The following is a 24,624-nucleotide window of genomic DNA, read 5'->3' as shown; positions in this document are numbered from 1 at the left end:
TATGTCTCTGTGAGCCATGAAGTCGTTCACACCACAATTCCACCGAGCGGAACATGGATCAACGCATATCAAAATGTGCATTTAAGGAATGTCTCGGTCCAGAGCCTTTATACAGTCACTTAAGATAGCTTACACGTTTATACAGCAGGGTAACTTTTACTGCGGCAGTTCGTGGTAAGGACCATGCTCACAGGGATTCAAACCCTGGTCCTTTGGCTGCGAGGCAATGGCTCCAGCCACGACAGCACCAACTCACAGGTCACAGTCACACTGTGCTGAGTCCACGCAGCTTTGTGCAATGACCTTGGCACTGCGGGACATGTCCTGCAGGACAGAATTTGTACCCGAGGAAAGAGGGACAGCGTGTGGGCCGCCACTCCCACTCTCCTGTAGGTGTTCTGCATTAAGTGGGTCTCTCTCTCACACACACACACACACACACACACACACACACACACACACACACACACACACACACACACACACACACACACACACACACTACCATGGCTCTTCTCCTCCCCCACCATGCCACAATCCTTTTCTTGCTTTGCCCGGTGCCTCCATCAGAGACACAAGGTCTCTGGATCCAGAAGCTTCCATCGCATTGCCTTCCTCACATGCTTTCCGGAAACAGAACCATGTGTTTGTTGTCATTTAGCAGGGGTGTGAGAGTCCCCCCTCCTCCACTGACACACTCACAGCCATGTCCACTCTACACCCCAAACCCAGGAACTCTGTCGCTCATTCCCACAAATCCCATTGTCAATCCCTTGTAACCAAATCCTGTGGCTTTTATGATGATTATTGCCGCCCCCCACCCACACCACTCGCCCTCCCAGCAGGTGTCCGGGGTCTGACCCCGAAAGACGACAATAGGATTGTGGACCGCTCAGGCAGAAGGGCCGTGTCCTATTGTCTTAGTTTCGCAGTGCACCCCTCCCCCACCCCAAAGGCTGAGAATGAGCCTTGCGTCAGTCTGCTGGGGTCACTGCGAGCTCGAGCTCCCCGGCTCGGCCACGACACCCCGTGTCCCCCACATCTCGACAAACTCAACAAGGGCAGCTCTGGAGGGAACCTCCCTCCTGTCTTGTGGACAGCAGCGTTTTCCCCTCCATAATGACTTTGTTCTGCTGGAGTGTACGTTAACATTTACTCATTCCACTGGCGCCTTTCTCCAAAGACACAATGTTTGACTACCTACAATTATTTACTCATTTATACAGCTGGGTAATTTTACTGGAATAATTTAGGGTAAGTACCTTGCTAGAGGTAAGATTCAAACCTGTGATCTTGGCGACCAAAGGCAGCAGCACTAACCACGGTGAAACCACCTGCCCCATTGTACTTAACTTTCTTGCAATTTCACAACCATTCACTCTTTCTGTACAATTTTCTTCTAATTATTCTTTAATCACTTTTATTGTATTATTCACTATATGCTTCCTCTGTCCTTAGTGCTCTCCCTTCTCCTTGGCACTGCAGTACAAAAGGGTCTCTGATAAGTGTGACCACGTGCAGTAATTTGCATCTGGAACGATTCTACGGAACCGTAGTAAACCATGTATTTTACTTGCGCCTCACTATTGACAGACCAAAGAATTGTAGATTGACTGGAAAAGATCAGTTCCAACTCCAATTCCAGCAATAAAAGGGCACGATGTGGCACAGATGCTTGGGAAGAGGTAAAACACACACTTGTTTGCTCTAGCTGTGAGGCGGGCCCTGGCTCCTCTTGTCGCCTAGAAATGAACCTGGGGCCAGTGGGCATACCCCACGCTACTGGCCCCTTCTGCCTTCCCCGCTTTCTCAGTAGGGAAGAATGGTTCAAAGAGCGCCCTTTCACACACGCTGCTTCCTCCCTCCCTCACAAAGAAAGTCGGTGCAATGGATGTGTCAGCCTCCCTTTCTCCCCACGTGAATGAGGGTGCGAAACGGGCCGTGGGGACCGGCGAGCGCAGAAATGCCATAACAAATCCTGCCTTATTATCGGCTCGTTGCCGACCCCGCTAACGTGTCGTGAATGGGCCAGTGTGGCTGCGTGGCAGGGCAACAAGTGGTCGCATGTGACGGAGGAGTAAGCAACTGAGACAGGGTGGGTGTTGTTCTAGATGCAGAGAAAAAAATAAATTATATATATATATAAAAAAATATATCACAGCCGTGTCCAAGGGGGCATCATCGCTGCAGGGTCCTAGGGGAGTGGCAGGGGAGTCACGCAGTTGTGGGGAAGCAGCAAAAAAGATCCTGCAAAAAACAAGAGCTTTGCACAGAGCCAACTGGCTCCTGCCACCTTAAAAGAAAATGCTAAACACAACCTCAACATGTGCTGCACAAAGTGGGCCGGCATGACGGCGCATTAGGTGGCGCTGCCTTCTCGTAGGCCTGAGCTGCGCACTTGGACTTGGGTTCAAATCGGGGTTGGTCCAAATCTAAGTTCAGCCGTGCCGGTCTCAGTGAACGTGTGCATTACACTGCTCTGATGTGTACATGGGCAGGTGAGTTTAAAAAAAAAAAAAAAAAAAAAAAAAAAAAAAAGCACTTTGACAAAAATGAAATACCACACAGTCATCATTGTACACTGCTCCTTACAGAAGTGTCTGGTAAACGGCCAGCAGGTGGTGTCATGCTTGGAGCTGCTGCCGCTGCACCCAGAGATCCCAGGTTTGAAACTCACCTCCTGCCACAGTACACTTGACCAAGGTACTTACCCTGACCTGCTCTGCTAACATCCACCAACCTGTAGAAATGTGTAAATCAGTGCAAGTAACAACACCAAGTGTGTGGCTCAAGTGTGTACAGGTGACATCACTGAAAACGGAGCAGAGGGCAGGAAGTGGCGGAAATCGGCGGTGTTGACTGAAGTTCAACGAACACATGAAGTAGTCACACACACACATCCCTGGCTCCTGCTTCTGAGGAACAAAGCGGGTCCTGCCCTTCTCGCAACGCAGAGCCGACCCCCGTCGCCCAACCCCCACTGAAGCCGAGCCACAATAGAAACCCGTTCACAGAGCACCCCACTCCTCACACTTGTTTATGTGCTCTTTAAAACTGCTGCTATAGACCCCCCCCAATCACCACCTCCCCTTTTGCTCTGGGTTCGGCATGGGAAGGAGGAGGAACCCCGGTGGGCTGGGCCGTGCAAGAGCAAGGTCAGTTCCATCACTGGCATTCCAGTGGAGAGTCCCTAGGAAACTGTGCTCCTACAGTTAGCCTTTCCCCACACCCCCCGCTCCCACCGCTGCGCTCTGTCTTTTTCTCCGGAGCAGCGGGAAAGGGACAGAGTCTTCAGCAGCATACTAAACACTCTTCCCTCATCCCAGCTGGAACACGCGAGTTAAAATGTGGTGGCAGCGATGGGGGTGGGGGGGATGCCGGACACAGAGGGGACATGATGTCAGGCAGAACCAAGAGAACCCTATTATACATGATGCTTGAAATGAGCAAAATGCACTATGGTGCTTCGACAGGATTTGTAGATTTTTTTTTAAAAAGGAAGGAAAATGAAACATTGTTCATTATATCACCCATTTTGCCTGTTCCCGTCAACATGTAGAACAGTGTTCCCTTGGCCCCAGGCGCATCTGGAAGTGGTTGCAAAGCAAAGGTTCCCGTGGGCTTTGCTGACACCCAAAGCACGTTCCCCAGCCACCCACGTGACAGGTGGCCCAGGGCACTGGCGATGATGGAGGAAGCAGGAAGAGAAACGCTGCAGATGGAGATCTGAGCTGGCGACCCCAGGGCTTTATTGGGAGTGTCGTCTTCAAGGAGAATCCAGGCGGTGCTCTGGATAAGGCACTTGTTTGATATGTCTGCTGCCGAAACAAAGGGCTTCCGCAGTTAGGCTGCAGTCACGGAGCGGATCCTGGGTTTGATTGCTGCTCTTGGACCAGCAATGGGACCAGGGTACCAGGACACCCGGCAGAGGTGTGACCGGCAGAGCTGAAGAGATGTGCAGTGACAGGGTATGATGGCAGGCTGTGGTTCCAACGTGAGCCTCTAACAAGGAGTGCATGTCATTTCCGGATCCCGGTCAACAGGGACCACAGCTAGAGGAGGAGGCCGGAGGTGTCTTGGGAAAGGGTCAAATGGGTAACGAAGATGGCTTGACAAGATTCCTTGAAGAATGCAGGATTAGGACCTGACTCCTCCCTGGGAAACACTATGCTCCATATAAGGAGGTACAAAGCAATGGAGCCCACTCAGGGGAAAGGCCACGTAAAAAGACATATGGACACCTGTAGTTTGAAGTAATACTGCAAATCATTTAATTAGAATACAAAACATTTCTTAGGCAACATCAGTAATCTGCTCCATTACTTTCAGTGTGAATGATTTATACAAACGCAATTACGACAGTACACAGAAAAGTCAATGGGACACAAATTGAAGAGTACAGCAGAAGAGTCAAATCACGCTTCCTTTTGGTCGTTTTTGGCTTGTCACCTGAAACACCGCTGCTGTTTACTTGTTTACAGGACATGGTGGGCATAAACTCCCATTATCACTCTTCAGTTTGGTCTCAGTTTAAGCTACCACCCTAGTAGCACCACCACTCCAACCCTGGTGAGACCCCTTCCTACCAACATTTCACTGCACAGCAAACGTCACAAAGAAGTAGTTCACCATTTATTATTACCGATAACTTATTTAACTGAGTCTAAATTCACGTTCAGTGCTTAGATATGTACAATGATTTGCCCGTTTGTACATAGAATATAGTACAAGTCAAAACTCTGGACACCCCTGATTCAGGTAATCTTGAAGACATTTTGAGCTAAAGGCTTAGAAACCAATTTCAAGAATTTAAGCCGAAGACAAATATAAATAGTGAAGCAGAATGAATATTTCACTATTCAAGAATACTTACACAATATCTTGTACAATAAACATCAAATTTAAATGTTAAAATTAACTAATGAACTATGAAACTGATTTACACACATGATCTTACCTACTTGGTTTAACCAGTGCAACTTGGCATTCACTTATTTTTGCACCTTACCTACAGTTTTCTTACAACACGCATAATTTTCTCTGAACCAACATATCGAATTGGTAATTACACACCTATTGTTTCAGATGAGACACTGCATCTCATTGAATAACAATTTTGTGGTAAAACTAAGGAACACAAGGGGTTTACATTACACTGTATGCATGAATTTCTCTCAAAAGGAAATTTTTTTTCTGTAATGCCCCCCCACCCCCCACAAGTGGTTTTCATTTGGAAAACATTTTGAAACCATCACCCAACCTAAACCCAACAGTGATGATCTGGGATAAGGTGGACCAGAGTGAAAGAGGAGCAGCCAACAAGTGCTCATCTGATCTGAGAACTTCTCCAAGGCTGTTGGAGAACCATCTCAGGTGGTTGCTCACAAAGCTGGTTGAGAGACTAATAAGTGTGTAAAAGCTGTCATCAAGACAACAGATGGCTACTCTGAAGGATCTAAAATATGCAATGACCAGAGCAAAAAATAAAGAAAAAAACCCTCTATGTGTACGTGTGTCTAAACTACAAACTTTTGACAGACACCGTACTTCACCTCCTATTCGTCACTACTTTTTTAAATAACCCCTAAGGCCACAGAAGGCAGAGCTCATAATGCGCTAATAATCATTCGTGTTCACAGAGTATAAAAGCCACACTGAGATCAGAGGCGCACTAACCATGGTCACAATGATAGAGGCTGCAGCTATTTTGGGACGACGGAGGCAAGCACCACTGAAGCCACACGTAACCCAGCTTTACCCTCCTGCAGTTCACCCCTCTGTGAAGACATCTCTGCAAACACATCTTGACACCTACACGCATCTTCCTTGTATTTATGCAGATATGAAGAGCAGGCTGTCTTTTGGAGAGTGTAGCGCAGTGCCAAACAGCCTACTGACTCCAGCCTACTTGAGAACATTCATGACCTAATTAGCTTCCAAAAGGTAGCAGCACAGAAATTGATTTGCAACGTTTCTCTCCTTCTGCACACCAGCACTGCAATGAAAGATCAACGTGAACGTGGTACAGAGATGTAGTAATGAGAAAATGTGGAAAAATGAGCCAAAAACAGAAAGATGAGCTGCTGACGGGCAGGTTTTCCACCGCATGACGGGGGACGTGCAGTTGGAAACGCGTGGCACAGGCCTTTGTTATTCTTGGGCATGTAGCACGTACACTTCTGCTAAAACCACAAGAAAAAAAGGCATCTACTTACCCTCAACTTTTCAGATGCGCTAAATATACTTCACATTCTATATTTGCGGGTGAGAGTTACCATAAAAACAAATTAGCTGTGTACAACAGAAGCTAGAAAGAGATGCTGTACATATAGGTGTGTCTTCTCAAAACATACAGAATACCTATACCCCCCACCTACAAGATGAGGGACATGCGCCTACCAGCTATCAAACCCAGGATCACAGAGAGAAAGGCCGCACAGACACGGACTAAGAGCAAACAGGAAGCAGAGGAGTGAGCCACAGAGTGAACTGCGAGCTTCTCTGTCCACCGCTGCTCTCCTGTGCCATGGGGTTTGAGATTTCTTTATCCAGCAGACTGAATGCGAGCAGAAGAAGCAAGGTTATGTAACGCTGCCGATGCTGACACGTATGGCATGCTTTCCCTTTGCTGCTTTATTCTGATGCGCTCTGTGCTTGAGGAGAAACGGCTGGGGGAGACATTTCACATCTATCCTCTTACTTAGTGCCACTCTGGTGGTGGCAAAGGTGGTGAAGGTTTAGTGCAGCAGGAGTCACTCCTGGGGTCAATCCTGATTTCAGCAAATTGAGAGGAAAGAATGGACACTGCCTGTAAATGGCAAACACACAGGATAAGAGCTGAACAAAGTGCACTGCCAACATTTACCACCAAACTGTAAGCAATAATGGGAAAACTGCAATTTCTTTCTTCATGCCTCCAATGATGAGGACTTGAAAGGTTGCAAAATTATTCTAAATGAAAAATAAAACCTACTCTCCCAAAAAGACAAGTATTATAGTAATCACACAAACTGAGACTTCTGCAGCATCTTAACAGTTAACATGTAGACCCAAAACACCAAATGCATCCTTGCTACACTACAGAGTAAAATCATTAAACTGCAACACACTCCGGCCATGGAGGGTTCAATGAGAGCCAGCTGTGCTCTGTATAGCAGGTGTCACACTGCACAAGGGATAGGTGACAACTGGAAGTCTATTATGTGTCTTATAGCCTGTTTGGGCACAGTCATAGCAGGATCATGTACAGACAACTGTGGGTGGCACTGATGCTGGGCAAATAATGAAACACCTCGACCACCCACAGGCCAGGACACAGGAACGCTATGGAGAAGGAGCAGGACACACTGTACCTACAGTACGATGTGTACACTAATTGGAAAATGTATAAACAAAGTGACAAGAGATGAGGAAAAAAATAAATGAATGAATATAATCTGTGTGCCTTATATATTCATGTGGTTATTAATTTAAGTCATTTCTCCAAAACAATTAGTTCTGTATACCAAGCTACAAACAAATTTTCCCATTCATACAGCTGGATAATTTTTACTGTATCAATTCACACTAAGTCTAGTTGTCAGGAAGTGTGGAAAATGTGTTGAATTCTGGATGAATGGCTCCTAAAATGTACATTGATTTTTATCTAAGCAATACCAAATTGTTTTACATAAAGATTATACATACTAAACATTTTACACTGCCATATCTTTACTGAACAAATGGTTTAATCAGTTTCTAACCGATAGAAAAAGTATGATCCCCAGTAACTAGTGGACTCTATTGGCAGTAGCCTTAGTGAAATGCTTTCTGTAGCTGTTGATCAAAATTGCACAGCCATTCATGCAGAAGTCCAGATCATTTTGAAGGCTTCACAAACTTTTTCTCACAGCTGCACCTTGCTCACAGCAGAAGATGTGATTTGAACCCGGGTGTTTTGACAGAATAAGAGACAAACGGGAAACAAAGAAAAACAAGAAGATATAACAGAAGAAATATAAGAATGAATGTGAGATGTCATTGGCTCAGTCAGCTGCTTGTTCCCCTTTGGAGAAGAGAACAATTGCGAAAGTTATACAGGCTGAAATTACAAAGCGAAATAACAAGAACGCACAGTTAAAAGTGGTTTTCAGCTCGTCACAGCGGGCTGTTTGCTTTCCACAAGACAGCTATCACAGTCACACCTTTGGGACGGTAAGGTTCTTGCACCTCCTACCCATTTACCGCGCTGGGGTGCCCTAAAACTAAAAACACGATGCTGGTGTGTTCGCTTCTTCATGCCTTCACCTGCGGTACTTTGTCTCTCCCTTGAAATAGCTCAAAACAGTGGGAACGTGACAAACACCACATACTGCAAATACGGTAAGAAACCAACATGTCTGTGGAGGCCAAATCCTTGGCTGGTATGGCTGTAGAACAAGCAGAGCATTAATTACTTTAGCCATACAAAACAGAAAACACTGAATGTTCGCAAAACATAACAATAAACGCAAGTTTTTAGAAGATTCTCCAACAACAACAGGAATGGCGGTAAAAAAGTGGCTCCTGAATGAAAGAAGAGAAGGCTGTGGCTCCGCGAAAGGTACTGAATCACTGTTAGACTCATTCAAGGTCCATTATTTAAATATATATTGTAAGGACCCACAATACCATGTGTTTATTGTAAATGGCTGAATTAGAAATAAAATGGAGTTGTGTTTTACCATAGTGGGGATGTATAGGGAATATAGGTGAGTGACTATCAGCAAGGCTGAAAAGAAAGTTCGGGTGGCACTAAGCAGGCTGGGAAGTCTGGCTTGAGGCGCCGCAGGTCCTTGAGGAAACGGGGTCTTCGGACCGAGAGCGTTTCCCTGTGTTTCGGCGTTCCAATAAGCATTAGTCATGAGCACTACCTGTCCTGTGCGTCCTTCTTTGCCCCATCCGAACCCAGAGCGCTACAATTATATAAGAAACATTAAAAAGGTGTATTTGGACAGAGATTGTGTGTGACTACACTGTTCTTCCACAGAAAACAGACAGGACACATTCACCTGGTCTGGTGTTACAGCAAAACATAGGTCTGACGACGACTGACGTCAGCATTAGGGTTAACTGTGCTCTAACACAAAGTAAAGGCGAAATAAAACCGTTAAGCAGAACTGAGCGAGGCACACACTCCTTACACAAGTTACCTCAGCGTGTCTGTTTCACACACGGATATGCTGTCACACCGCTCACGACACTTTCCATAACGAACACCTTCCGTGCTCTATTTTAAGCCGGGGAACAGTGGCAGCAAACTCAAAGTGCCGTTTTTAAATACTTAGTGACATAAAGCAGTGAGTCCAGCTGATGAGGTAAACACTCACTGTATTTATTTACACTCTGTGCAGCACGAAAACTGCCTCACTCATTGACTGTCGCGGCTAAAGTTAATTCTAACGCAGCCGTCGCTACGCATTTGCAATGGCTTCGGATTAAAGAGAACACAAAGGCCTCGGTTTTTATTACACCGCAAATAAGAGGAGAGAAAATGAAAACCGGCATTAAAACTCAGTTAATTAAATAACAGCAGAAAGGCGGGCACTTGTCTTCCTCACTCGCTCGCCACGCAGCTACCATGACAAATAAACTACATTTAAATAATAGCAGCTAGAGCTCTTCCTCTTGTTTGACAGGACATAACGAAGGCTAAATGCAGGAAATGTATTACAAGCAATGGAGAGACCCGAACAGAGCTGAAGTGGGACGGGAATATGATATGCAACACACGGGAATTCTGAAAAATGAAAGCCTTTCAAGGTAGTTACAAAAATACGTGGCACACATGATTGAGAACGAGTGAATAGTTTGTCATATACGTCATGACAACGGAACCACTGTAACTTAATTTTATCAGTCTTGCTTACATCCATTCTTTATATTACAAACACACACAAGAGGGAGGGGCGCCGGCGTATACAGCTTCGGAAGAAGCCGAAGTATACGGCGTATACTTCAATGCAGTATACAGTCACACAGTGCTTCGCAGAAAAAAAAAATTGAAAACGGATGCACACAAAACCAATAAAGAAAGGATGAGGGCATGATCCTGGCAGTCTTCGGCTGCCTCGCGCAGGCTGTCTGTAACCAATGGCAACAGCAGCATCGACTAGAGGCGCGCGGCACTCAGTCGCGCCGCGCGTCTGCTGCCCACAAAGAGTTAATTCGGTACGCGCACACCACATTCTGCTTTTTTGCCCGGCATCCGCTTTCTATCTTTCGAGTTTGATGATTAAAAGAATAAATGATGTAGAACTCACCACCATGCCGAAGAGCGGTTGCAGGGTGGGATTCGGGGTCGGGGAGACGGGACTCTGGTCAGATCGAAGCCCCTCTCTTTGAAGTGTCCTCCCTTCTCCGCGCAGAACAAGGCGCCCCTCTCCTCTCCTCTCCTCTCCCCTTCCACCAGTACGACCACTCGGAATCGGAATCACACTAGACACACCCCGTGCGCTGTGCGGCGCAGCCTTACATGCTGCTGAAGGTGCGGACACGACGTGTGTGGGTGAGTCGAGGCGGACACGCGACAGCAGTGGGAACAAGAGGAGCCCCCGCGAGGACGGAGGGAGGAGGAGGACGACGAAGATGAGGAAGAGGAGGGTAGGGGCTGGGAGAGAGGGAGGGGAGGCGATGAAACCCCACAGCCTCTGCCTGACGTTCTGCTCTCAGCCTTTCACAACTCCAGCGCTGCTAAGCGTCAGCAGCGCAGCTAAACCGCGGAGAAACCAGGCGACAAAGAGCCGCACTCACCCCCAACAAACCCGATAGGAGCGACGTACAAGGCAGTCCGCCCGCGGCTCTCAGCGACCGCACGCGGCCATGTGAGCGCGAAGCCCCTCCCTTTCGCCCCAATCAACGGAGCGTTCGATGTACGCGGCCGCCTCCAAACGGCTCCCATGGTGGTGGGGGGGGGGACCGGGATCCGTTCATCACGCAGAGAGATATGCGTGCAAGCGAAGATATGGCAAGAAACGCTCTGTGTCAAAGTTATTTTAAATGTATGTTCTACAACAGAGCGCCTTCGCAATTGCACCATTTTTAAAATGACATTTTACAGCTCACCCCCGTTTCGGTGCGAATGGTGCGGTTCACTAGCCCCCGCAGCTCCCGGACAAAAGGTGCAGTACCTATACACACCGGGCGCGTGGCTGGGGGAGAAGGAAACCTTACGAGCGCCTGAAGATATATAACGTATGTACGTTACGTTGTAATCCCTTCCTAAAACCCTCCGCATGATATTCGACAGGCTGTGTGAACGCGCACAGAAGTAGTGCAGGCAGCACAGAAGAACGGATGCGCTCGGACGACATGTTTCCCAAAACTAAGCATGAAACGCGCGGGGCGGCGGCGGCGGCTCACACATGGAAACGACTCAGAACGACACGTCTCTCTCTGTAATTTCGAGACGAGTAGCTTTGAGTGTCGCGGACAGGCGGACGGTTGATCGCTCTCACCCGTGTTGCTGCGATTCATGTTCCGGCGCGCAGCGCTGTGTGTGGGCAGGAGGATGGAGCCGAGGTGCTGTGCAGAAGTGCTCCGTGGTCACTTCTCCTTGTACAGAGCTCCAGCGGTACCTCTACCCGGAGCGTGGACGCGCTGTCGCTCAGAAAAAGGGAACTGCGCGAGGACACCCCCGATGTCTAAATTCTCAGACACAGAGCCATACCTGCAGGCCAAAGTATAGAAATACAACACACACACATACCTATCTAGGTAAGACCTCATGAGTCCCTCCACTTGTGCACAGCGGCCCATTGAGCGCCTTTATTCATTCTAGTGAAAAGCGACTCTGAGCAGTTTATTGTAAAACTGATACTCATACTGTACTACAGCCAGATGCATTTTCAAATTATATTTTAGTTACACTCAGGGATCTTAATTGCAAACTCCTATGTCTTTCAACCACTCAAAATCATTTGGCTTAAAATATTCCTTCCTTGGAGATACACCACACAGTGTGTGTTCGACAGAAAAAGGTTTCCGTGCTCTTGACGCTGAAAATAAAGGCTTTTCACATTAACTGCTCTTCACAAGGAATGCTAAAAATAATCGCTCCACTATGTAAAGCATAAGTCTAAGAGCGCAGTTGTACTGTAGTTCAGTGCCTTTCATCTACTACCCATACGGCAGCTTTCATGGATGTCACTAACATGAAGTAAAATATGATCCTACCTCGAGTGTAATTTACAAAAAAAAAATAAAAGAATCGACATGTGGTTGATACAGCAGCGTATCAGAAATCATCAGTGCGATACTTTTGTCAGTTATCAATTTATATTCTTAGCGCGCCCCCTATCGACCTTTTCCGGAATTTCATATCTACAAATGGAAGGGATCCATAACTAGATTACAAAGTGAAAAAGTGATAAAAGATGTTTGTACGTGATTTTTCAGACGTCACAACATTTTCCACAACAATGAAAAGTATTTTAAAAATATTTTATTTGCCTTGACATATTGCCTGTTACAAATTTCTAAGAAGGAAATTCAAATATTGAAAAGCTAGCTCAGATGAGAAATAATCAGTTCTCTCATGCAAAGCCAGGGGAGCTTTATGGCAGAGTAACTGTCACTTAAGTAACGCTGGTGCTCAGGGCCTCATTCAATTAAACTGAACACATCTATCATATTACTCACTAAACCAGATGTGGCAACATTTACTCTGTCAATAGTTTCTGAATTTATCTGCCATCCATCTCTCTTGACACTTACACTCTAATACAGAAGAAAAGCCCTCCAGCACTGTGCAGTGTCTGCCACTGACACACAAAAACAGGCATGCAAAACACACACACACACACACACACACACACACACACACACACACACACACACACACAGAGCATTCTGAGAGACTCTCTTATACCAGTGAAAATGTTTATCTAAGACCAAGCTTCTTTTTCTCCTTCTGTTTCTTGCGTACCACTTCGAGGTTCCTGTCTTTCCATGTGCTTTTCCTCAGCTTGATGGGCCGGCTTCCTACATATTTGCCTAAAGAGAGAGCGACGCACAAGGATGGTCAGTCACTTCATGACATGTACTTGTGCAGCAGTTCTGTCTGGCTAACTGGGGACAGACTGACCAATCTGGGTTGAAACAATTGACAGTCACCAGTGGAACACACTTTGGATGAAATTCTGCTTCCAGACAAAGCAGTTTTTAGAAGTTTTACTCTGCAAATAATGTAATGATGGTACAAAACCTTATATTAACCACAATGGCACCTTAGATAAAGACTAAACAAAACACACAATATATTGCATGTCACTGCAGAATTGTGTTTTTGAAATTTGAATACTGCTGTGTGTGACCCGGGTACAAGCAATGTTTTACAAACTACCAGATAAATAAGTTCCAGTTAAAAATGTAGACATTTACAAGAAGATTAGAGCAGACAAAGACAATGCAATGTCTGTCTGGTCGTTTAATGGAGTAAACGGCCATCAATAAACCATAAGCTGTATAGAAAGTGTGCTCACCATTCATTTCGCGCATTGCGCGCACGTAGTCGTTTGGGTCCTTGAAGCTGACAAAGCCGTAACCCTTTGTCTTGCCAGTGCGCTTATCCCGCACCACCTTGGCCTTAAGAAAGGAGGGGTACCGGCTGAAGGCTCGCGCCAGAATGTCATCGTTTACCTCATTGCCCAAGTCTCCGCAGAAGATCCGAAAATCATCTGCCACCAAAGAGGAGAACATGATTTAAGGTGGCAAAAGAGCAGAAAGTGGAACAAGAGAGTTCCTCTGACATCGTCTGTGTCTCTACACTGTGCTTTTTTCCTCAAGTGGGCAGGTGCTTTGAAGTATGCAGCTCCACATCTACAATAAGTGATTCACTGTAAATTAAAATGACAATAAGTCCCCCAAAGCAATATACAAGATGGGGTAAACCATGCTCTCCTTGTGTAACAAGATTTCTGCCAGTGTGTCCAAAATGACTGGTTCACCAAGGTCACCCAAGGAGTGGGTACCTGAATCCCACTCCAGCAGGCTCTGGTCCTCCCAGCAGACGCCAGCTGCAGTGCGGATGCATTTCTTCACCTTCTCCTGCTTCCCCTTTTTCTTGTCTTCAGCAGCACCATCTACTGGCTGAGCGAGGAGCACAACAGTAAAGCAGAGAGTTTTAACAGTGTGTTTAGGTCCCTTTAAGAATCTGATGAAATCCAAGGGCCCCTCCCAGAAATATGTAATGAAATAAATTAGGACAAAATATTGCAGTTTTATTTTTAACTTGTATTTCATTTGACAGTGTTATTTTCAAAGCAATGTTGTGCCTCAAAGAACCCCTGAAGCCCATCAACAAAGCCCCAAAGGGTCCATAGACCCCAGATTAAGAAGTGCTGCAATAAGTCTTGAAACAAACTTGAAAACCCCCTTAAAACATGCTGTTTGGAAGGCAAATATGAGTGACAGGAACTAGGAATTAATATTTTTTCATAATTAAAAAATAAAAAATGCAAATACATTTCAGATATTTCTAGCACTAAAATTGAAGCAATATAAAGGTTAAAAAATTAAGAGGAAAAACAGGTTTAATGATATATTAACTGGTATTTAGCTGACACCTTTGTGCAAAGTGACTTACATTTACATTTATTTGACGCTTTTCTCCAAAGCGACTTACAATGTTAAGGTTACCCATTTACACAGCTGGGTAATTTTTACTGGAGCAATTCAGGGTAGGTACCTTGCTCAAGGGTACTACAGCCGGAGGCAAGGTTCAAACCTGCCACCTTGGGGTCCAAAGGCAGTCGCTCTAACCACTACACTATCAGCAGTCCCTTTGACTTAGAATGCTATACACATTGTACTACCTGCAGTTACTCAGTCATCAGAACAGTCTTTCTCGCTTTCTCTATGGGCAACTAAGTCATCAATCTACCCAAAATATGTGTCTTTGGACTGAGAGGGAACCAGACCAAATGGAGAAAACCCACATGAACATGTGGCGAACATGCACACTCCACACAGACTGAACTGGATTTCAACTGAGAATTCAGGAAGTACTCAAAGTGGATGTATAAGTGGAACATGTCCAACTGAGGAAATGGCCAGTGTGTCATGTGCAGTGTCTAAACCTACAACGAAGAAGGAATGATTTTTGCTAGCCTATGTAGGTATACCACCCCAGCCTTTAGTGGCACCGTACCTCAGGGTGGGCCGGCTCAGGCTCGGGCATGCTGGGGCCAATGATGGCATCATCTGTTGTGGAAGTCTCCTTCTTGGCATCCAGGAGACCAGCTGCTCCTACTATGGCTTGCTGCTCTGCGACAGAGGTGGCCAGTTCCTCCTGAAGATGTGAAGAAAGGACAAAAAAAATAAATAAATTTTTTTTTAGGGGTGGCTGGCTAGACGGACATCTAATAACTGCTTCCTGAGTGGCGTTTATATACTTCTATTAATTGAAAGACTGTATATAACTACAAAAGGTAGTTTTTTGCCCTTATTTCCCTGTAAATATTTTAGGCAAAAAATATTCATAGTAGTAGTTACCAAACGAGCTTGTTTCTGGGCACGGTTGTCAATTTTCTTGGGTGCTGGGGGCGCTGTGTAGACAGTTGGGGCAGCCTGAATGATGGCGGGAGTGAGTTTGGGCTGTGTTTGAACCACTGGGCGTGGTGGAACTGATACCATAGGGTTCATCCCTCCAACCTGCAGGCAGAAAGTCAAAGTGAAAAGAAAAAAGTAAGATGACAAAAGCAGAAACAAAAAAAGAAGTGAGAGGAGGTGGATAGAAATGGGTGAAATCATAAAAATAAATAGAAGATACGGTATTATAAAAAGGATTAGGATCAGATCAGGGACATTCAAATATTAAATACAATGACACTGTTAAAGACTGCACTTTAATGTGCCTAGTAATTTTGTGGACCATGTTCACTTTAGGAATTGGTTTTATAAGTACAATTTCATTAAAACTCATGATTTTGACCAAACCAGCACCTAACTTTAAAGAAGTCTTGCCAGTTTTTTTTTTCCAGGGGAGAATAGAAATCCAATTAAAATAAATATACACGTGTATATTTATATAAATATACACGTGTATATTTATATTTTCTGCTGCAGTTTGTCTACATTCTGCATTGTATGACATCATGGACAAAGGTTGGAAATCGTGTCTAATTATTTTAAAATATTGTGGAATGCCCACCATACCCTAGTTCAGAGTGACTAGACATGCAGTAGTACAGGGTGGACTTATTTAAAAACATAAAACCGGTATTACAAGACACACACAAGAAAATATAAAATGGACATTTTGGCAGCAACTGCATCAACTCTGGTTTGTACTGCAGACTCATATCCACTATCAGTCCGTTAAATACTGTAAATAAGAGACCAAGGTCTGATGTAGCTAATAATCTGGGAGGTCCTGTGTGTCACAGATATTTTAGTTTCTTTTTTCCCAAAATTAATTTTGCAACTGTGGTGCTTATTTTAATGTGCAATTTCAACACATTTATCGTAAAATAGCATACTTCCATTTCCCAACCGTTCAACTCAAACTGTACCAGTCACAGGAGGGGGCATTTAATCAAAAAGTGCGGCTACCTGCAGTACTTTGGTCTCTAACCCTGATGTTAACTGAGCAATGACTATTAACATCTCTCAGATCAAAAAACTCCACTTGTGTCTAAATGAGGACAAACCTGTGGCATTGGGCCTATGGGTCCCATTGGACCTATAGGCCCCATGGGTTGCTGGGGGGGGCCCGGCATGGGGGGTGCCATCATCATTGGGGGAGGAGGTGGTGGTCGGGGTAAGGGTGGGGCCATCATGCCCTGCGGAGGGGGTCCCCGCATCACGGGCATTCGCTGACCACCTTGAAGACACACACAATCCAGAAAGTGATAAACATAAAATAAATCCACCAGACTGTGCACTGGAGATCACAGAGTGAAAAAGAAAATCACTGCAGGCACAAAACAGACTAATAAAGTGTTTAATGAGCCCGCTTTCTGCTGAATAAGGAAAAGAGAAATATACATATATTAAACTGACTGGGATGATTATCATGACAAATAAAAAGTGTACTTTTATCAACAGAATCCCATATCTCCAATAGACTTGTGTGTGCTTGCACAGACGACTCATATACAGTTCCCAGCATCCACTGGTTTATGTCCACATCAGCTAAAGTCAATGGTGCTGGTAAACAACTGGTCATCAGTTTGTTAGTTACCTGCTCTTTGCAGGATGTGTGGGACAAATGCAGGTCTCATCACTGGCGGCGGCCTGACTGGAGGCACAGCTTGAAAGAGACAGACAGTCATTCACTGCTGCGGTGCTTTTTCAAATGCCAACTGACCTTTGCTAGAGCGACTCAAGAAAATAGGGGTTAGTAGGAGCTGCAAAATTATCCGACATTATGCATACCATATGCATAAAGGTGACCATATAACAACTAAATCTTCATGTCAGTTCCTAGAATTCAGACCAGAGTTCTTATCTGTCATCAACCATTATCTCTAACTGGTTGAAAGACCATCACCTCAAACTCATCCTTTAAAAATCTGTTACCTTCTTCCTACTGTTGGCTATTCTCTGGGCGATGTTGGGTACATCCTTATATAACTCGCAAAGCTCTTCCTCTAAAAAACTGCTGGACAAAATGTCACCCTCTCATCCTCAATACTGTGAAGAACCTTGGCATGTTCCTGGATAATTCTCACTGATTTTCACTGGACTGTGGCCTGCTCTTCCAGTACAACTTCTGTAAAATCTTGAGCAAGAACTTCTTGCTCAAGCTCTAGTTCTTTCTGGGGCTGGAGTACCATCACTCTCTGACAGCACCTCTTCTTGCTTCTGCTCCTTATCCTCTCTAATTCATTCAGAATAATACTGCACATCTACTGTGTAATGTTTCTCCTATGTACGCATCACTCCTGTGCTTCAACCACACTACAGTGCTGCTTGGACTAAGCTCAAGACTCTAAACATAGCTCTCTACATTTCCCCAACCCTTCCACTCAGAATCAGACCTTCTCGAAAACTCCTGGTGTTTTAGTGTTTTCTAAAGACCCAGCTCTTCTCACAACACATTGGATACATGTAGCCTGTGCTCTGTTGCATCACACAATATTTTTTACTGTACATTTCTCTCGCTTCATTTCATATCTCTGCATTACTATTATTGTTCAGTCCTCACACTATAATATGCTTTGGAGAAAGGCATAAGCCAAAGAAAATAATAATGCACAACCCCCACCTACCTGGGCCCACGAAAGCAGGGGATGCAGGTCCTACAAAGGTAGCTGCCCTCGCCTCCAGGCTCTGTTGGACCTGAAGTAGTCAATGGAATTAAGTGAATCGCATTGAATGAAATGGAGGCTGAGGATTGAAAACAAAGCTGAGAAGACACTAAGTCTAAGAGAGTAACTTTCAAAATCTGATGTAAAAATCTATAAGTCTCATGGTTATCGATAAAGTTGCAAGGCCACCCCATGTTTGTCTACATCGCAAGGAATCTTAACACTCCACCCAGTGGGCAGCCATCTGAGTACCTGCTGGTATGTGTTGGTGCCAATTATGGGGCGAACTACAGGTACAGCTGACACAGCAGGAACAGCTTGGACAGCCAGAGCCACTGGCACAGCTTCAACCACCGCTGGGCTTCCTCCAGAGACCGGACCACCCAATACTTCCTGCTCAAACCTGAGGAGAAAACAGGAGAACCGCTAAGATCACACACTGGCGGTACTAGTAAATTTCCAAGATAAGGTTACTAAGGGTAGGTGGTACAAAGGGTAGTGCTGTCGCCTCACAGCATTTGGGCAGTCTGTGTGTAGCTTTGACTCCAACTCAGCCTGTGTGGTGTTGACATGTTCTCCTGTGTGAGCAAAAGGGTTTCCTCCAACAGTCCAAAGACATTTGTTTCAGGTGAACACGTCATTAAATTACCTGTAATGTGTAAATACATGACTGAATATGTGCATGTTTATGTGTATGGTTACCCCGTGATAATCTGGCGTTCCGTTCACAGTGTACCCCTTGTAGCCTAGTGCCCAGTGATTCTGGAATAAGCTCTGGACCATCGTGACCCTGACAAGGATCTGGTTAACGATAGTGAAGAAATGTGGGAGTGAGGTATGAAGGGTATAGTTCAAGTTCAGATTGTTTTTATTTTCATTCCTAAACATAGCTTGTATACAGTGGAATGAATAGTCATGTACGTAGAGCTACCAAAGCAGAATATGTGTGAGCAAATCCAGCTGATGCCATATTTACACCACAAGCAAAAATAAGATGAGCACAAATAGTACCAGGCAAGAAAAAGAAAATTCCGCATAATTCCAACTCACAAAGCCATCTCAGCCTCCATTTCCTTCAATCGTTCCTCTCCCGACTTCACCGCCATTGCTCCCGTGCTGTTTCCTGAATGTGAAAATGGGTGAATTTTAATCTAAAGTACATTAAAAACTGAGCACTTGTCCTTTGCTGGTGTATAATATCACACTGAACATTATAATTTTTTTTTTTTAATTTAATCATTGAAAAATGAACCAATTCAAATATCTTGTATATAGCTAATTATCACCAGTTCATGCTCATGTATATAAAGCTGTAAAAGTGAGATGGAGACTGTCCAGAGAAGGCCTGTTCGTGAACTCAGAGGTAATCGTTCCGACAAAACAAAAGGATGAGTATCACAAAGAAACATGGAATACATGGCTTATATTATTGTCAGTTACTTTTTTATGCCTCGATTACCTTATAAAACACAATATATAAGTAATTCTAGTGCATGATTATATACCAAATGCACACCTTTAACAATAAGTCTAAAAAACAGACTTTAGTATATCTTGACATTAATCAGAAGCTAAGATTAATTTCATGTGCCTGTACAACTGGACAAGTAGTAACCTAAAATGGGGAAAAAAAAAACAGTAAGGTAAATTCATTGTTACTAAAGTAAAAACGTCACCCTACTGTCGCAATACAATGAATGAACGGTAAAAGTGATAAACTAGAACATAAACGTTAGGAGGTCGAGTTAGGATTAAGCTAAAGAACATGTTCTGTTAGGTGGAAAAAAATGATCAGTATATTAGTACACATGCATCTAGCGAACCTAGGAGACTACTACTAGCACGAGCACCAATCATAAATCGCCATTGCTTAGTTATATTAGCTACACTTCATTGTCCAAATACCTTACCTTCTAAAGAATCTTGACTTAACTTCCACAATTAATGGGGTTTGCGTTCAAAATACACAGATTAACATATTAAGGCTCTAATATTCCATATCTTTGGTGAACTTTCATGCTCCATTCAAAACGGACGCCTTAAAATGACGTTGCCGAGACGTACAGAGTAGACACCTCATTGGCACCGAGCAAAGTGACGTCACAAACTGCGCCCTAAAATTGAGGGTTTAGCGCTAACTTTATTAACAACATAAACAATGACAAAAAGTTACATCGTGTATAGAACAAACAACGAGACATAATGATATTGCCAGGCGTTACAGCTAAGAGAAAAGGAGGAAACAGGAAACAACCCGAGTCATCACAACTGCGGTGAGATGCTAACGCAGAAGCACGGTATTCTGGCGTTCCGCCCAAGCTATATTCCTGGTAGCTAGTATTGTCAATTTGACTAAGATTCATCATTTACCCGTCACACCCGGCGAGGTGGTTTTCGGATGCCGGAGTTAACGGGTAAGTTTCTTTTAATTATTTATGGTTAAGCCTTGGGGTATACTATGTATAGGTCCTGTCATGCAGTCCTTATATTAGTTGGACTTATTGATTTTTATTATTTTATTTTAAATTTTATTGGAATAACAGTTAGGATTTATACTGAACAGAGGAGCGCAGCGGGCTTGACCGGGTCCTGCTCTCTAGTGGGTCTGGATTGCGAGTCCCGCTTGGTGCCCTGCTGTGATAGTGACAGACTGGCGTCCCGTCCTGGGTGTGTCCCCTCCCCCTCCAGCTTTACGCCCTGCATTGCCGGGTTAGGCTCCGGCTCACCCTGACCCCGCTTGGGGCAAGCGGCTTCAGCAAGTGTCAGTGTGTGTGTGTGTGTGTGTGTGTGTGTGTGTGTGTATTGAATAAAGATTTTAATTGTTGGAAATGATGCATGTAATAAAATTAATTTATTTTTTACAACTGACATGTATGTCATTGAGCTAAAAGCAAATTAAATGTATCTCAGATTCATTTTAGCATTTAATTCAGTCAAGCAGAGACTTAATTTTACACATATACATTAGGTACAAAGAAATTCAGAGTGTCCCTTATTTTCCTATAAAGAACCCAAAAGTGTCCCTTATTTTCTTCTGCAGGGGTTGGCAGCTCTACTGGTAGTGGTCCAAGCTGCAGCAGTTGGACCCAAAGGTCATGGGTTCGAATCTCATCATCTCCACCTGTAGTGAACATACCCTAAAATTGCTCCAGTAAAATCTCCTAGCTGTATGAATGGGCAAAAACTGTAAGTAGATTAATGTCATAAATTGCTTTGGAGAAAAGTGTCTGTAAAATGCATACCTTCTGTTGTGTTTACTCAATAAACGTGCTGAGAGTGATTCTCGTTGACTGGCGTGTAGCCTCTTTAATATCCACGCTGCTTTACGACATGTGTTTTCAGTACTCTCTAAATCTATCTCCATACTCCTTAGAGATCCTTCTTGTACCTACCATAACACAACTGTCATCTACAGGCAATACGAGAAACAACAACTAATAACCACACCTTCTTCTGAGGGCTGTTGTCAACAGTTCCATTCCAGTATGAGACCACACGTAAGACTGTAATAATATCTCTTTGGTAAAAAGCCCTGATTGTTTTTAAAACTGAGCGAGAAGCTTGGTCTTTAGCGATGCCCCACAGAAGTGATGCATTGATCCATTTCTGCAGTAACGGTAATTGCAGAATTTTGTTGGCTTCTCAACAGCGTGGTGACACCCCGAGGTATAGCTTCAAACACTACTGAAAACTCCTTTGGGGTAACTAGGTGTTATCCATCACAGATGTATGCGCACATTTGAAAGATTATGTATGGCGACACTGATGTTCATGCACCTGTGTGCTTGCAGCTAACCCCCCAACACATCTTTTTGCTTTCTTTTAAAACAAAAGCTAGTCAAAGCTTTTCCCCTCTATGTCTGGTCTCTGGAAAACAACCCAAGTAACATAGGCATTCTGTATTCTTTATTCTGTAAACTTGATTAATTTTTCACCCCCAAGAGACATGCTCCATTGCTAGTGATAGTCATATTGGGAAATCACAATGGCATTGGGATGTCTGAGTGTCCCATGCATCAGAGCACTCTGCAGAAGTTTCTTGCCTAAAAAATTATTTTGAAGGTAATGTTCTGCACTGTGACTGATCTTCATGGTAATTTAATTTATTTAGTTATCAAATATAATAGTATAACTTTGATGGCAGACATCCTTTGGAAATTAGACTTGTACACTAGCTATCCAGATGCTTACTTGTTGATAGGGGGAGACTTTAATGTTGTTTTGGATGAGGCTAACGATAGATGGCCCCCAGGTCAAGCCTCCTGCTTAAAGTCTACTTTAGAACTTCTCATGCACAAACAATGTTATCGATATAAGGAGGGGGAAATTTCTGAATGATAGGTTATACACTTGAAGCAACAGACATAGCTCCAGACAATCTTGAATAGACTTCTGGCTTGCTTCTAAAGCATTAGATGAAAATAGTATTACAGTTAATGTTTTGACAATACCATTAACTGACCACAAACTGTAATAACTTACAGTAGGGGTGCTTTTTGCTGGGAATTGAACAGCTCTCTACTTAATCATGAGGATAGAGAGTTGAAGCTGAAGATGTCATCACTTACAGTATTACTGGGCAAAAGTTCAGGTGGGAAGAATGTTTAGGTGCAACTGGGAGCAATTAAAGTTTGAAATTGGCAAATATTTAACAAAATATGGCAGCTCTTTGGCCAAATCTAAACATGTTTTGGAGGAGGAGGTTATTTCATGGGTAATGGAGGACATTCCTAATGGCTGTGTAACTCTACTCATAGAGGTCTCTTACCCTACCGTTGTGTCTATTGCAAATCCGGTTGATACTCCTTGTGGAACAAGAGCTGTTTTTCACAGTCCGTCAGAAATAATAAGAGCTGCTTGTTCTTGGTTTCAGATTTAAGTTGCCACGTTAACTTATATGACTTATTGGAAAAAATTTAACATCTCATAGGAGAAAGTTTCACTGCTGACTTACAGATACATTTTAACAAACAAGGTTAAGGAAATCTCTTTTCAGACTGTGTGCAAATCCTACCCTGGAAAGCATTTTGTCACGAAATTCAAGGATGGGACAGATCTTTTTGTTCCATGCACCCACAGACTGTCACTCACCTTTTCTGGAACTGTTATTACACCAAAAACTATGGACAGATGTCTAAGCTCAGTATTGATAAACTAATGATTTTGCTTTGCTTTATGAATATGTAGTGTTTGGATTCTTACATTTTGACAGAAGCACAGAAAAACAGGTATATTATCAATTTAATCATTATCTTACCCAAATATCATATACACACGTACAAATTTGTTAGCAAAAGCTATCTTTTCTATTTTTCTTAATTTAAACACTACATAAACTGTCGAGTGTAATATGAAGGCTATAAGACGGTACATTACTGTTACTTTATAAGGTTTTAATGTAATATTCATAGTAATTGGAGCATCTTGTAATTTATTTGTATTTATGTACTTTGTTTACTTGCCCTGGGCCTGGCTGGCTTTGGTTGTTCGTGAGTCCGACACAGTTAACGTCGAACACGGACGAAAAGTATAACGACCCCCCTTGCGGAGCATATTAAGTGTATTAATAAGTGCACAGGGTGAACAGTATGGTACAGACTGGAAGCCAAACAATGAACACGGCAAAAAGACCTTATGACCAGAACACTGGACCAGTACTGGAGCACGGAAGGCAAGAACAGATGGGAGTGGGCCATAACCACATATGGAACAAGACTTGCAAAAGCAGTAACTACAGTTCGCTACAAAAATGCCTGCATTCTTTGGTCCTTTTATACTTAACTTAATCACAGATTGTGAACACGAGTCTGGTAGTGAGTGGCGCCCCCTCTGGTCACTAGGGGTATTGTCCCTGTGAACGGAACCACGTGTTGACATTTGCTGTAGAAGGTGACTCCAGCGCACGTGTTGGGTAAGTTGTTACAATAGATAATGTGTCTGTCTGCCTCTCTGTGTGTGACCGTATCAGTTGTGTAAAATGACTAATTATTTAATTACACATTCAAGATACACAGAACTGTTCAAATTAATTCAAATCAGTTGAGTTCAATTATAGGGCTTTTCTTACCAGTGCTGAGCAAAATGGTTCCGATATTGAAAATCATCAGGGCTTAGAAAAGTTCATAAGAAGAGACATCTGTGTGCTTTGCGCTAAAATACTCCGTGATTCACAGGACAGGAAGAAAAAGAAATACAGTGGGACAGCATCTGAATAGAGCTGCAACATCAGTTATCGGAGCAGCTTAATAGCATAAGTGGTTTTAGTGGCCCAAGATAAATTTTCTGCCATGTGTATCTGTATGTACATGTAATATTTTCAGGAAGGTATATCACAGATTACTTTTTTTTTCTTTCA

General features: G+C 43.8%; 2 protein-coding genes across 6 annotated transcripts in view; both read right to left on the bottom strand.

Moving 5' to 3' along the window:
* Positions 1-11,688, bottom strand: part of arhgap33 (Rho GTPase activating protein 33) — a 40,295-nt gene extending 28,607 nt beyond the window's left edge. For 2 of the 5 annotated variants that reach the window (XM_018726913.2, XM_018726914.2), the window contains exon 1: positions 10,281-10,848. Coding sequence is in view for 3 of the 5 variants with exons in the window: in XM_018726914.2 (XP_018582430.2) it covers positions 10,281-10,286 (6 nt within the window). In the remaining 2 variants the exon portion in view is untranslated. Of the gene's footprint in view, positions 1-10,280; positions 10,849-11,474 lie in introns of those variants that run through there. The other 3 variants (XM_018726912.2, XM_018726911.2, XM_018726916.2) reach the window with 3 other exon arrangements.
* A 782-nt stretch (positions 11,689-12,470) lies between these two features.
* Positions 12,471-20,308, bottom strand: rbm42 (RNA binding motif protein 42). Its single transcript, XM_018726923.2, has 11 exons — positions 20,180-20,308; positions 19,320-19,392; positions 18,522-18,672; positions 18,231-18,300; positions 17,201-17,269; positions 16,668-16,840; positions 15,511-15,669; positions 15,167-15,307; positions 13,989-14,106; positions 13,500-13,694; positions 12,471-13,011 (listed from the first exon to the last, which is right to left on the bottom strand). The coding sequence occupies exons 2-11, from the start codon at positions 19,373-19,375 to the stop codon at positions 12,899-12,901; spliced, it is 1,245 nt and encodes a 414-aa protein (XP_018582439.1). The 5' UTR covers positions 19,376-19,392; positions 20,180-20,308; the 3' UTR covers positions 12,471-12,898.
* Between the last annotated feature and the right edge of the window lie 4,316 nt (positions 20,309-24,624).

This window comes from Scleropages formosus, chromosome 18 (genome assembly GCF_900964775.1).
Source record: "Scleropages formosus chromosome 18, fSclFor1.1, whole genome shotgun sequence".
Classification (NCBI taxonomy): domain Eukaryota; kingdom Metazoa; phylum Chordata; class Actinopteri; order Osteoglossiformes; family Osteoglossidae; genus Scleropages; species Scleropages formosus.
Note: the sequence above shows the minus strand (reverse complement) of the source record. Positions and strands in the feature narration are given on the sequence as shown.

Excerpts from the sequence above, each read along its gene's own strand:
- rbm42 (XM_018726923.2), bottom strand. The coding sequence starts at position 19,375 with ATGGCGGTGAAGTCGGGAGAGGAACGATTGAAGGAAATGGAGGCTGAG. Across the intron at positions 18,301-18,521 it reads GCACCAACACATACCAGCAG|GTCCAACAGAGCCTGGAGGC; the intron begins GTACTCAGATGG and ends TGACTACTTCAG. Across the intron at positions 14,107-15,166 it reads CTGAGCCGGCCCACCCTGAG|CCAGTAGATGGTGCTGCTGA; the intron begins GTACGGTGCCAC and ends CTCCTCGCTCAG.